This window comes from Corvus brachyrhynchos, unplaced genomic scaffold, assembly GCF_000691975.1.
Source record: "Corvus brachyrhynchos isolate BGI_N302 unplaced genomic scaffold, ASM69197v1 scaffold94, whole genome shotgun sequence".
Classification (NCBI taxonomy): Eukaryota; Metazoa; Chordata; class Aves; order Passeriformes; family Corvidae; genus Corvus; species Corvus brachyrhynchos.
In genome coordinates, this window is record NW_008238330.1 from 12,255,617 (window position 1) to 12,270,384 (window position 14,768).

The 14,768-nt window shown below is 37.3% G+C and overlaps 1 protein-coding gene across 4 annotated transcripts in view; it reads right to left on the reverse strand.

The window, feature by feature from the left end:
* The window catches only part of ANO10 (anoctamin 10), a 121,596-nt gene that overhangs the window by 30,879 nt on the left and 75,949 nt on the right, over window positions 1-14,768 (reverse strand). For 3 of the 4 annotated variants that reach the window (XM_017734574.1, XM_017734573.1, XM_017734575.1), the window contains exon 12: window positions 10,433-10,549. In XM_017734574.1, the coding sequence (XP_017590063.1) occupies window positions 10,433-10,549 (117 nt within the window). Of the gene's footprint in view, window positions 1-5,669; window positions 9,840-10,432; window positions 10,550-14,768 lie in introns of those variants that run through there. The other variant, XM_017734572.1, reaches the window with a different exon arrangement.

Consider the following 14,768-nt stretch of genomic DNA (forward strand, 5'->3'; position numbering starts at 1 on the left):
TATCAGAGCTTAATCTCTGCAGACTTTCCTATCATCATCTCTTGCATTCTTGGTATGCTATCAGAGCTCCTTTCTGATCCCCTAATCATATATACTCATTAAGAAATGCCAAACCCAAGTTCCTTTGATAACACAAGTGCTACCAGTCTCCTTGTAAGGAAGGTAGCAAGCTGCAGCAAATGAAGGAAAAAGCAAGTTAGAACTTCCTTCTGGTTGATACCTCACACCTACTTCTAGAAAAGTGACTCAACACAGGGTCCTGGTTTTGTTGCCTGAGCTGGCACAGTGAGAAAAAGGGACTCAATCTCCCTTCCCCTTCATGCACAGAGTTTCTGTGTCTTCTTCAGACACTGAACATCCTGGCATGCCCTGTTAAGGGATCAAATCTTCTGCAGTTTCTCATTATTTACCAGTTTAATTTCAATCAAGCAGTGTCTACCATTGAACAGTGTATCTCCACCACAGTTACACAATCATTAGTGAAAATAGTACTTTCCTCACCGTATCTGTGAAACACATACACTAAATTCTGCTGGTGCTGTCCTGCCACACATGCATACTCAGCTTGGAGTTAGACTGCTTACATCTCTACTAGTGACAGAGGTGGGGCTTTTTCTTTTGACACATGCATGGCACGTTTTCACAAAGCAAATCTCTCATACAGTTCAAAGTGTTCCAGGAAAAAAAAGATGGATTTTATTTTAATCAACCAAAGCAAATAGGAGAAAACTTCAAAAACTCTCTGACAAAATTTCACTCTGCAGGAAGTGTTTATTTTAAAAATATGACCTTTCCTAGTCCACAAGGAGCTTCAGTTATACCAACTAGCTCAACATGAGGATGTGGGCTGGATGACTTCTAGCTGTCCCTTCAAAACTACACCAGTCTATAATTTTGTGAAGTCACAAACCCTTAAAGATTGTGTTTAAATACAGTCTAGGTATCAGTCTGGATACTGGTAAAGGGCAAAATTATTTAAGACATTATACCAAAATTCCTTATATCACGGATACAGCAAGTCTTAGAAAAGAGGTAGACACAGAACACATACTTGCTAATTATCTATGAACAAGCGGGTGGTGTCTATTCTGATACAACAGAGATACCTACATCAGACACAACTGTTTTTCAGCTGACATGGATGAGCATATGTAGAGTTTGCAGAAGCCTTCTAATACACTGCAGTTGAAACAAATAAAACCACCTTTGTTGGACCAAGCTGCTTCATATCCGTCTGTTCACTTGGAAGGTTCTCCTCAGCACAAATTTGACTAGATTCAAATTTTGAATTATCACAAATTTTGAGAAGCAGCAAAAAGGACAAGTAGACAAAACTGTGTTGCCAAATAATATGCATAAATTACAAGACTACAAATGAAATATGAATTGGTAATTTGTTCTAGAAAATTATGAATGGCAGAAAAACCCCAGCCAAAATTCAAATGTTGCCATATGTTGTCCAGCTATTGGGAACTCAGTGACTCCTAGGGAGCAGTAATTTGACTAAGAGTCAATCACTTGCACTACCTGCCAGGCAGGCGTCCCCAATAAGATGCCTCAAGAGACAGAGGCATTCAAAGACTGAAACCTCCTGCAATGAAGTCTTTGCCTAGCTTTGGAGAAGAAAGAGCAACCATTCCATCCTGAACTCCAAGTAGATGAGAGAGAAGAAGGTTAATGCTTTAAGATAGGTTTGTAGGAAAAAAAACCCCAAACATCTTAATGGATATTACTGATACAGAGCAGTTGTTGGGAGAGCTACTGCACAAATTGTCACTGCTTGTGTGACAGGGATCCAAGCCATGCAGGACAGGGTCCACTCTGTGACAGTCAAAGGAGTGGTCTTTGCAGTAAGACATCCCTTAGGAGATTAAATCTCAAGCCATAGTTGCAGCAGAAGGTATCAGGAAAGATGGTGCTGGGCATGGATTCAGTAAGGGACAGATCAAAGTGCCCATAGTGTGTCTCCTCTTTTACTTTGCAACACAGTCCTTGACTGTACTGAGGGATTTTGCTGCCTCTTGTGAATTAAGAGAAAATGTTCTGTACCTATATACACTGGTGACACTGTTCATGCCTGGTTTACCTGTACATACCTGTGATAATAAAATAACCTGTGGCCTGCCCATTAAAATAATGCCTCTAACTTAGATGTTTAGGTCAACAAAACAGATTGAAAAATAGGGAAAATAATATACAATGGTGATAACAAGTACCAATTTTTACCTTTTGAAAATCACCCTCTCAACACATTTTCAACTATATCAGCTCCTTAGATGCTGGGAGAAAGCACAGAATTAGATACCTGGAAGTGCCAGAAGCAGCAGTCCATGAAACCACCTTTACAAAGTCTTCTGTGATGAAAGTTTGAAAAACATTTGCACAAGGACTACTCTTAACATAGCAAAAGGATGTGCTAAAAGTCATGTGTATATAACAAACATAATTAAGTAGTAATACAGACTATCAAATTTAAACAAAATGCACACACATTAACTACTTATTTTTCTTTTTATTCTATCCAGACAAGCAATTAATTACATCTCATTTGAGAACAAAAATGAATCAATGTGGCAAGAACTTGACTATTTGCCACGAGTTTTACTGAAATACCAGATATATATCAGAGTGCTATTTCTCATACCACAGAAAGCAAGAGTTTTTGAGGCAGCACCAGGAAGCACAGAGATTTTTTTCAAAATCAAAATTAACAAAACCCCAGTGGCTAGGTAGGCAACATATCATACTGAAGACTTGTTCTTAGAATCACCATTATCAGGCTGCACAGCATGCAAAGACTCAGTCTTGGTACAAGTGACATCACTAGCAACATGCAGACATGAACCCACTTTTAAAGTTTTTCCTCTTTTTTAGGAATTCTGAGGGTTCCTGCTCTTTGGTCTCCAGTTACGTCTCAGAAAGAGCTCTTCTCGTAGACAGGATCACAGATTTTCTTGGGAGGAGGGGTGGTAGTGGTATAATCAGTAATAGTTAAACATCTGAAATTTGGCCGAAATCATCATCTCCAGAAAGTTGTGTCATACTTACTGTCTTCCTGGTAATAGAGAAAGCTTTCCAGAGTAATGTTTAATTATTTCAAATAAACTAGCACTTCCTCTTAAAGTCCATTGCTCTCACTGGGATCTTTTGAGGTGGCATAGGGAAAAGGATATTTAAAATGCAATAGGTGTGTGGGAGTCCACAGCTACTTGCAACAAATACTGTATTTTTTATCATCAAGTTCCATTCAGTTCTATAAAGACAAGCTCATTATCCAAGCATGGTAAGTGTAACCCCATGGGATTCTTTTCTTTTGAAGGAATTTTAACATGAGAAGACATTTAATTTTTACTTCTCACTCTAGTCCTTCACCTTCTCAGTAACAGGTACAAATACATTTAGAAGTCTGTAACTACAGACACAAGGATGCCCTGTAAAAGCTGGTTACCAGAGCTCTTGAAATCAAATCTCACTGTGCACCTTATTCTCATTTGTATGGGAAGTGGAATAGCCTCTTCCCTTGTTCAAACCAGTACACACGTAATTGGGATCTCCTCTGGGTTCTGAAACTATGAAAGCCTCGTGTAGCTGCAGCAGTCTTACAGTAGGAACAATTTTAACCTAGTTTTTATCCTATCCCCTTATTCCAGGTTTCCTTGTTGAGATCACATCTTGTCAATGACCTGGGACATCAGGCAAAAAGAGAGTACTGAACTGACTGATGTTCATTCCACCACCAGGCTCTAGGTCAGGATTTGAAAAAAGGTAAAATGGGTAATCTTTCCAGAGAGACTCAGCTGTTATGGAAACATAACTTGATGCACAATTTTACCCCTAGCAACAGCCACAGAGAACAAATGGGTTGCTGAAAAAGAAAATTACACCTACTGGGAAGTTGGTGCACTATTTGTTTCTGTTCCCATTAAGAGCATGCAAAGATATCATCTACCATCACATTACACCTATTTAAAAGTTTATATTTACACTGTTAGCTCTTAAGGGTCCCACAGTTAAAAGTTTAACTTATTTCCAACCAGACAGACTTCTTGTCACCTCACCTTCAGTTGAAAAGCTGCAAATGGGGAGATGCAAATCTTCTTACCAAACTTGATTTTACTTCTATTTTCTTAAAGGACAACAATTCATTTTTGTTTTGCTAACACTTTTATATTGAAAGAAATTTTCATTAACATACTCTCAAGCAAGCTCCAGGATTAAAGGCATTCATGTTTAAAATACCCTGGCAAAACTATGTTTGAGCACAATCTGTTCTATGACTGGGTGCAAGTGTTTCTATGCTTAAAAAACTGTTACGAAAATATAATGAATCTTACTTGCATTATATCCTCCTGCTACCAAACACATGCAAATGTTATATTGACATGTCTGAAAGTGTTCTGCCTATTCACTAGGAAAAACTGCATTTGTGAAATTGAAGTAACAGGTTGGGCCTTAAAAAAAACTACAGCAAACAACAATTAGCAATGGTTCTATTTTAACATCAGCTGTGAATTATGTCTGATTACACAAACCAGTAGAGCCTATCAAAAAAAAGTGCAGCCACATATTTTTTTCTGAAAAAAATGAGGCCTTGTTAAAAATATTTTTTTTTCTTTAGAAACAATGCTATTTTTAAGGATTTTCTTGGGGGCAAGGGGAGTGTCAAAACATAAAGCAAATGGTTTATTTGCTTGTATTCTGTTTTAACCTAAATTCAATGTTTGAGCTCAAGTTTCATCAGCCTTTCTTACAGGTTGTTTTGCAAATCTTTGATTATTTGAATGAAATCTTTTCATGTCAGCTACTTGCCCTCCTGTCTGATTGCAGCCTTGTGTTTGTTCAGAATTGCCAGCAACCATGGAACAAGCTTCAGGGGTGTTTTGAGGGCAGTCCTAATACTACAGGCCCCTCTACATCCTGGTAATTACAGCATCAAGTAAGGCAGAAATCCACTGAGTTTGTTTCAGACTCTCAAAAACTGTCTTCAGTTCCCATTTTGCATGATAAATAAACAGGATGTTAAGAAATAATGCTCTTCCACTGTTAAATGGTTAAAACAAAAGATCCTGTTCTTTTTCTTCCCCCACAAAAGGAGAAGGGTCATTTCTGAGGCTCACTGATAATTCAAGCAGCTCTACTGGCCCATCACATCCACAGTCATATTTTGAGATACATGATATGTTAGTACATAGAAAATCTCTGCAAGAACAACAGCTTGAAGAGGTGCCAGGAGAATGCACAAATGTCACACAGTACAGAAGACCCTTAAGTTAGCAACACTTCTGTTTTGATCTGAGCTAAAGAAAGCTGTTCTCAGAGAGGCTACAGACTCCAACAGGCCAGCATAGTGTATTCCTTCTGGAAAGGATGTGATTACTGCTTGTGGGTACTATTCCCACGGGAAATACCAAGGTTCAGCAATTGCAGTCAGAAACCAGAAAGCCTTGCCATTATTAAAGCTGCTGCAGTGTAGTGAATTGCAATGATAAGGCACTGCAATTACCTGAATCAGAAGGTTTTCACTGAGAAAACACCAGCTTTTGCATACCAGAATACCTGCAGAAGGAGGGAGGAAGGGTTTAAACTTCCCATATGACTGCACCTAGGTGAAGAGACACCTGTCTCTTTCTGTCATTGTCACATTATCCTTTTCAAAAAGAAGCTTGTTAATACACTGTCATGTTTTGAAGAAGCCTCTGGTCAATGACGATAATGCAGAAATCAGTCACAGCATTCTTAATTTACTGCATTTCCTTGAGAGGGAACTGAGACACAAGATCCATTTTCAGGAAATGGCTGACATTGCCGGAAAAATCCTAGTGAATGCTGCACCTACTGTTGCTTCAAAAAACATGTTATTCTGCTGGAAATCATTAGGAAGGAACACTCCTGACTTACAAACACCTAGGCATCACTCTAAAGCAACTGAAGCAATTGTTTGTGGATATCCAGACTATACCACTGCCATTAAGCAATTGCATATGGATGGTACAACTGCCAAGGGAGATACTGTATGAAAGAGCAAAAGGTCTTAACCGCATTGCTTTATCACTCTCTGAACAGAAATACACCAGGGAGGATAAAGGAGGCATATTTTCATGGCTGGTGTTCACTAAGCTTGACCCGTTTCATTACTGCCTGTTGAGGAAGGGTGACAGCTGTCAATCAGCTGACTGGGCCCTTTACTCATGAGCCTGTTATCTGTCTGGAGTCACTTTCTGGTGGAATACTTACAGATGGACACCAAATACCTAACAGATGGACACGCTTCTTCAGAGGAAGCACTGAAAGGCTTCACGTATCGGAAGGAAAAGGCATTCCTGTTAAAAGATACTGCCCACTGATGGCTAGAACACTAAGGAAGGAAGCAAGAGTACAGGGATGATAGGACGTTTATAAATTTTTCTGCTCCAGCTTAAAGACAGTTTTTCTCCTCTACAGTTACTCTGAAAAAGCCAGCTCTTGCATGAAAAAGTATTTCTCTACTGTTGCCATCAGGGCTATGTTTATTTTGCTGAGAGAATGGTGAAGAAGATGCTATAAGGAAAAACATCGTTACCCAATTTAGGTAATTCAGATGTTTTAATGTAAAAGTATCATAAAAAACCACAAGCATTTTCATATCAATGAGGTTTTTTTTGTGTTTTCAGAGATAGTACTGATGCTGTGTAAGTAGTTGCACTTTGTGGAAAGATAGGCCATTCTCCATCATTTAACACTCTATCCTTCCTTGAAACATATCTACTAGTTATACATCATCTTGGAGTTGTTACTATCTGTATTTCATGATCAGAAAATAATTGCACGAATAATTATTTTTCCCTAACTGGGCTACCATTTCCCTGGGTCTAGTTTCAGCTCAGAAAAAAGGTATTTATTTGATGTTTGCCTCAGTTAGAAGAAGGTAATACTGGGGAGATCTCCTAATACCTGAAAACATCACTATAATCTAGTCCATAAAATGAAAATTATGCTGTTTAATCTGTGGTTATCTTGTGTTTCTGGAACTTAGACCTTTTACAAGGATATATGGCTGATCCATCTCCAACCATGAAGGCTTTTTGTCTATTCATTAAGCTTTGATCTATCCAGACGCTGAAGTGCTTATCAGTGAAGCTTTTACTGTCACTGACCTGAAAATGCTAGATAGTGAACTCACACAAGTTTTACATCATTATTTCCATGTACAATGTATGCAGTGGTGATTCCTGAACCACTGGAGAATTAACTGACTGTTTCCATGCTGCCTGCAGGCACATCTATACTTGGTCTTCCTTAAAATAGGAACTAGACAGAAGAGCATGGCATGCTTCTGCACTTGCAGCAAGTACTGCAAAGATGCAAGGAGAGTCTCGGGCACCTCACTCCACTTTACCAAGTGGCTACTTCCCCAGGAAGGATCCTGCTGCTCACCAGAAAAGGGCCCATCACCCTGGCAGCAAACAATACCCACTTCTAGTTGTCCATTATCCAGGCTTCCTTCCACGCAACAAAGAACCTGACAACACTTTAGAGAATGTGAAAGGAATCGTTCCTGCTCCTCTTCCAAGAATCTTGATGCATAATGTCATTAGTCCCCTATGATAAAGCTCACACTAATTTATTCTCTGCCTCAGCTCCCCCCCAACAATAGTCTCATCAGCCTCCTCTATCATTCTTTACAGGGAAATTTGAAGCAAAATCTACAGCTGTAACACATCCTCCAATTTGGATTCAGAAAGATTAATGTACCTTGTCTTGACTTACATTAACAAACTTTGTTGTGATACTAGGTCTGTATCATAACAAAGTATTTTCGAAATAGATTACATTATTCAACCCATTCAACAGTGTATTCCCTTTAAATAGTCTCAACACAAACTATGTAAAGAAATGTTTCAAAGAAACATTTCAGAAGTTCCTAAAAACCTTTCCTAAAGTTTGAGAATTTCAAAACAAGACTGACATTCCAATATAAAATGAATTCCTTTTTTTTTTAATGGAATTTTTCACCATATAGAAGGGCTTTTTTAACAAGCTCTAATGATGACTATTCATCGCTATTAGAGAGCTCAGACATTCTATTCCCTAAAATCCCTTTCAAATAGACACTCAAGTCTTCAAATGGATCTGAACACAGAATAGTTACAGTCCCACTGCATCATGTTAAAAAGCAATTAGCTTAGCATTAATGAAAATGTAAAGGTAACCCCACTGCCTAAAGTTAAGGATCCCAAGCATAATCAGTACAACTGTTCAAAGCAGCCGTATTAGGAGACCTTCTCTCCATGTACTGTATACAGAACCTAATAATCTATTTTGGCATCTCAGAGGTTTACAGTGTGGCATTGTTAATACCCTTCTAATAGCTACATCCCAAGATAGCAGTACTCTAAAAGATTATATGGTAAAACACAATGGAATGCATGTCTGCATAGCATCAAGAAAGGAATGTGATGCATACTTGCACAAAATTATACAAACCAGTTTCTCCATAACATTTGATCCCACAACATATTCGCCCCAGATATTTATGCCTGTTGTTTTGGGGGATTTTGTTGTTCTCATTTTTTGCTTGGAAGTAAGATATACAGCATAAATTACCATGCTGTAATAATTACCATGTAATAAGAGGAAGAAACAGAAAATGTGCTTCTAAAATAAATGCTTCGGTATCTTTTTGCAGTGCCAATGTACTACTTTTAAACACAGATATTTTTCACTCAAAACCCACTAAGGAACAAGAAAAAACGCCCAAATATCTACATGTCTGTGGCATACGTAGCACAGTATCAATCAGAGGAAATCTAAAAAGGTGATGGCATATACTTGTGTTTGAACTACTTATCAAGGCACTTGAAACTCAGCCAATACTCTTCCTAGATCCTTTAGGAAGCCTGAAAGTATAGGTGAGAACTAGGCCAGGCTTCTGGTTCTTGCTGAAATTCAGACTAACTTTTCGCTACTGAATTAATGAAGCGACCCTGAAAAACTGGGAATCGGGCATATATTATTGTAGGAATGCACAGATGCTAGGATAGGAGATAAAGACCTAACTGCTGACATGCACACTCATATTGAAAGAGACTCTGTACATATTCCAATTGGAACACTGTGACCAAAGGTGACTATATTCTCTTGACCTTAACATTCCAGTGGGTGACTAGTTTTGCCTGTCTACAAAATGAAAACAGAGAAAGAACAGCTGAAATAGAAATGTAGTCCTGTTCCTTTTAATATTATCTAAAAACCACATGAGATCCCTGGCCAGCTCCTGGTAACTTCACATCGACCTACTACAGAAAAACAAACCAGAACTATCAGGCATTAGATACGATTGTAATTTGGATTTTGTTTGTCATGGCTGATTAAGAAAGACAGCACTGGCCTCAATAGCGATGTTCTAGTATCACACAAAATGGTGGGATTTTAACTAGAAAAGGCAGTGCATTGTTTATAGACTCAGTTGTTCAGAAAAAAGAGATTGTTTTTTCACATGCAGCTACAGTAGATGCTTTAAAAAGTAACCTTCCATTTTACACACATAATAAATAGTATAGAGGAGTTTACATACGTGCATGCAACACAAAGAACATGCTCATGTAAAACCATGCTCTGCAGTGTGAAAATATCTGAAATGAAAATAAACAGGGAAACCAGTCTCTGCAGCTCAATGCTTGCGTTTTTATTCTTAGTTCGTTTTCTGACATGTAAAATAGCTTAGAAATCCCATCTAGCACTGTACAGTCAGAAGCTCCTAAATAATGCCACCACTGCAAAACCAGCTCTGTAGAATCTCTGTATCCTACTGAAGCTAATCCTGTGCAATTTGTCGTCTCTTGCGATCTCCACCACTGACTCTATGGAATAATTTGTTCAAACAGAAATTTTCAGTAAAACAATCTAGTTCCTTATTTTCCTACATTGTTTTGGAATGTTTGTTAAGTATATTGTAGAATATACCTTTTTACACAATAAAATGAGAATACTGTATGGACAGTAAAATAAGGCAACATCACTATTTCCTCACATGTATATACTTCTCAACACAGTTATTTCAAACATGTTCAGCCTGTTTACAATTTCTGACTAATACTAGAGCCAAGTTAACGGTTTACTTGAGATGGTATTTCAGAAATGAAAGCAATTCTAGTGTTGTAGTAACAAACACCTCCAGAGGATGAAATGAGGTTTCATAGGACCAATGTCCTTTAAAAGTGACAATATAAACAAAGTATGTTTGCACACACAAGGACAACAGACATTATAAGGTGCTACATTACCAGCCACACCAGGAATTTCAAGCTGTCTGAAAGGGAAGATCATTTTCCTGGTGTTGATTTGCATGCATTGGTGGGTTGAAAGTACAGATGAGTAAGTTAGAACTCTCAGCTCCACTTCTTAAGGAATGATGGATTAAGAGAAAATGAAGCTGCATCTGAAATGCTCTTACCTGTTGTTTGAGAGCCTCTAAAGATTCAAATTCCAATTTGGCGAGTTTCATCTGGATATCTCTTGGTTTATCAGGAATTACAAAAGCCATGATAAACTTTATTGCTAGTAGCAAGTGCTGTGAAAAAAAGGAAGAAGAAAAATGTTGTTTTATAGAGTTTGAAGCATGAAGAAAACAGCATAATATTTCTAAATTTTAGTAACAGATGTATAAACAATGATTTCTTGCGACATGTACAACACAGCTTACTATAACCACGTTAGGCCTCAGCTACTCTGTATTTTTTCTGTTTGCAAGTCATTCATAATTTGAATCTAAACACACATAGTCTGCTTATTTTCATAATAATCCTATTTTCACTGTATATGATAACATTCTAAATGAATTTTGTATTTGTGATTCCAGATAAAATAACAGCTTTTAAAACATATTATTGGTGTACAGGAATTGAATTATGGCACCCAGTATATACAGCTTCAGAGTGAATTTTTTACATGTATACATATATATATAAATATACATACAAATACATATCAGATGGAATTATAACAACATACATATGTGCATACAGACATATATGTATGTCATGATACAAATGAAACAAGATATTGTAAAAGGTATGAACAAACAGAATTTCTGCATTAGAGAAGTTACTAAAACATAAAAGCATTCCTGAGAGCATCAGAAAAGAACAAAACTAAGTAAAACATAATCCTTAAAGAAGTGGCACACCCATGAACAGGAACTTTTCAGGAAACGGAGAAACATTCCATATATAAGATGTCAAATTAGTCATAATTTATTGCAAAACTTTATAATCTTATTTAAGAGAAAACAACCACGAAGTTCTGTTGAACCCAGTCACTGAGCAGTCTTTATATCACTCAAATATGCACTATCTCACAAAAAACAAATGCCAAACTGTCAAATCAGTGGTTTTGTTTCTTCATTTATGTCAACTACAATCTAAATAATAAATCTTCTTCTGTCAAGGCCTGAGCTGACAGTATGCTGCATGTTTGTAAGCAGGAACTTGCTCCTAGCTGAGAAAACCCTGACCAAGATAAGGCAACACTCAAATATATGTGCTTAACTTCAAGCATGTGCTTACACTGGCATGATGATACTGATGGAGGTGCTTAAATTAGATAGTACATCCAAGCTACTTCACAAATTCCCCTGGTTTTTTAATATAATAGGGAGCAGAGCAGTGCTCCTCCCTGAAATACCATTTTGCTGAACTGTATGATCTTGATGGACTTGGGCACATGAATAACAACATAACAGACCAAAAATCCCCCACATTCTGGTATTACACAAGCAAGAAGCTAATGAAAACACTATCGACTTCACAGGAGCTGTAGTGAAACTCTAAACAAGGCAATATGTAAGGGTTAAAGTAAAAAGTCAGATTATGGTAACAAGAGAACAACGACAAAGAGCCATACATTAAAATATTCCTTAAAATGTATTGCAGAAACATAGTAGGTCTAGGAAACAAAGTACAAAGTATAAAGTACAAAGAATAATACTTTCTGTAAAGAGGTGGAAGGGAGGCTAAAAATTGATACAATGAAAACACAAAGAGGTTAATGAATCAATTGGCACGTCTGCTGTGCAATGCAATGGTTAATATGACATTATTAAAAAAATTATGTCAACAGTAAAATATTCTCTCACTCATTTAGATTTTCTTTTCCCCCTCTACTTAATACCGTCTGCTACTGAGAAATTTTTCTTCCAAAAAAATGACAGCAAACAATGTTGGTTTATGCTAGAAGTATACAGCAATAAAAAGTCAGCTTGTATCAAAGTATCATGTATCAAAGTCAGCTTCGGAGGAATGTCTTAAATGAAAGAAAGTAAAATGCTGAAGACAATAATTGAACAAGACAAACAATACTCCTGTACAGAATAGAGTCATAACTACTCACAGACTGAAGGGGAATAACTAATCTTCAGATAAAATTTTGGTATGGCAATGTGAAAATAAAGAGATCAAATTGGGAATAACTCAAAACAAAATAACAGGATTGGGCTAAGGCAGAACTAGCAATATTTGAGGAATTTGGAAACGGATATTTATTTGGAAAGTTACAATGGACAGTTAAAAAAAGACTCAGCATCACACAAAGTCACTTCTAGATGCCCAAAGTCCTTTGGGCTGGGGTTCATCTCATATTGCTCAACAAAAAAAATTGTATTTTTTAAATTATAATAAGGAGTAAAAATCAAATTTTGCAAATGTAATTATTCAAGCACTGCCTCTTGAGGAGTTTTGAAAACATAAACCAAGTGAGTAACTTTACACAGAGTCTTCAAAGTAGCTCCAAATTCAAACAGCTTTTAAGAAAATAGAACAAATAATTTCAAGGAAATGTAAATAACATTATGGAGGATAAAAACTGACTAAGTTTTTCCCATTTTTGATACAGGTGAGGAAGGAATAGAAAAGACATCTAGGGAAACCAGAATTAAACCCAACAAAAATACTGACGTTAATCCCGGAAAACATTGTATCTTTTCAACTAAATTTAGAAGGGCAACATGTTTTAATTACTTCACCATGTGAAGAGTTTTATTTAGCTGCTTGTCAGAAATTAGTTTTCATGCTAACACAAATCAGCCAACAAACACAAGGATACAGTCTTAAACATGAAGGCAGAACCTCTGACAGTCTTCAAGCCAGAGAGGGATCAAAAGTTGGAGTACAGATGTGGGAAGTCACTACTTTTGCCTGCCCCACTGTCATTTCTTTCCTAGGCATCCACTAAGGGCCATTGTTTAAAAAAAAAACAAACAAAAAAAACAGGGTTAGGAAGACCTTTGCTTTATTCCTACGAATGGTTTTTAAAGTTCTTTTTCCCTCCCATGAAAACAAAGCTTTACCAGTCAAACTGCCCAGACTGCGTGTGGGATGTCCCTCTGGGCAAGTCTTGTGACTCAGAAAACACACTGGACCTAACAGACTGCAAACTGATTTCAAGCCCACCTCATAACTCCCATGAACCTGAAAAATGATACCAGATAAACAGCCTCCGTCAGATAACTTTTCCAGCTGTTCTTATTTGCAAATTTGGAGCAGTATTAATAAAACTGTCAAGGTAATTGTCAAGGCAGAAATTATCATTCTGGGTCACATGATCCATGAAACCTCTTGAAAAGAAATGGATCTATTTTATTAACAGTTTATACTTCATTTTGAAATTGTAACTTGACAAAGGAAATTTAAGCAGTTATTCAAGAGAAATTGAAGGAAAAAGTAGGGAGTCGAGTAGTTGAGTTCATTGTATCAGTCACGTTCCCATACTGATTTCTTAATCTTGTTTAGTGTAACTCCTGCAAGTCAGATCCACAAAAAGCAGACATCAGCTTTCAAAAAAGAAATGTCTTAGGAGTATAGTATAAATCACTGGGAAACAACAAGACTTGCTTTCATTACATTAACACTAGTATGAATATGTTATAAAACCAAAATACTAAAGTTTATCCAAATTTGCTATACTAGTGTAAATGTACTTGTTCAGTACTATTATTTCTTCATAGAGATGGTTTTTTGGTTTGTTTTTTTTTTTTTTTTGTTTGGGTTTTTTGTTGAAATCAGGTTACAAACCCAACCATTATTTCTAACTGCAACCATTAAAAAGCAGTGTTGTTTCCAAGAACATGCCCTTTATGATCACAAGAGGGCTATTCCACTGTGAGCAAAACCCAGGGTAACATTCCCACAAGCTGTAAGCTCTTCAATGCCAACAGCAAAGTCCCCTCTTATTTTGCAATGTGCCAAGCAAGCACAGAAACAGCTCTGAATCTCTTCCCCCTGATAAATGCAGCGCCATCAAACTCTTGCGGTCCTGTGCCAGGTGCTTGGCGAGCCAGAACTATTCTGTTCTGCAAAGCCACCAACAAGAGCAGAAGCAGCAGCTGTGTTTTGCAGCAGTGGGTCCCCAGTCTCACCTCTTCTAAAACAGAAACTGCAAATTAGGGTTAAATTCCTGGAATTATGAACAGCTAATTTGATTTCTGTACTTGTTTTACCACAGCAATTCCTGACAAAATCTGCTCAACTGAAGGAAAAAAAGAAAGAAAATAACATAAGCAGTAGCTGTGTTGCTGGTTAGCTGATGAAGAGTATGCCAAACGTCAGCTTGGGGAGACCTTAATAGCATTTTGCATCAAAAGCCTATTCTATAATCTACTATTTATAGAAACTTTCAACTAAAATCAGAAATCTGGACCTAGACCGGCCCAGAACCAGCCCACACTCTGAAGCGAGGTGGTCTTTGGTTACTAACTCTGCACAGGTGAGGAACCCTACACAAAAGCCAACACCCGA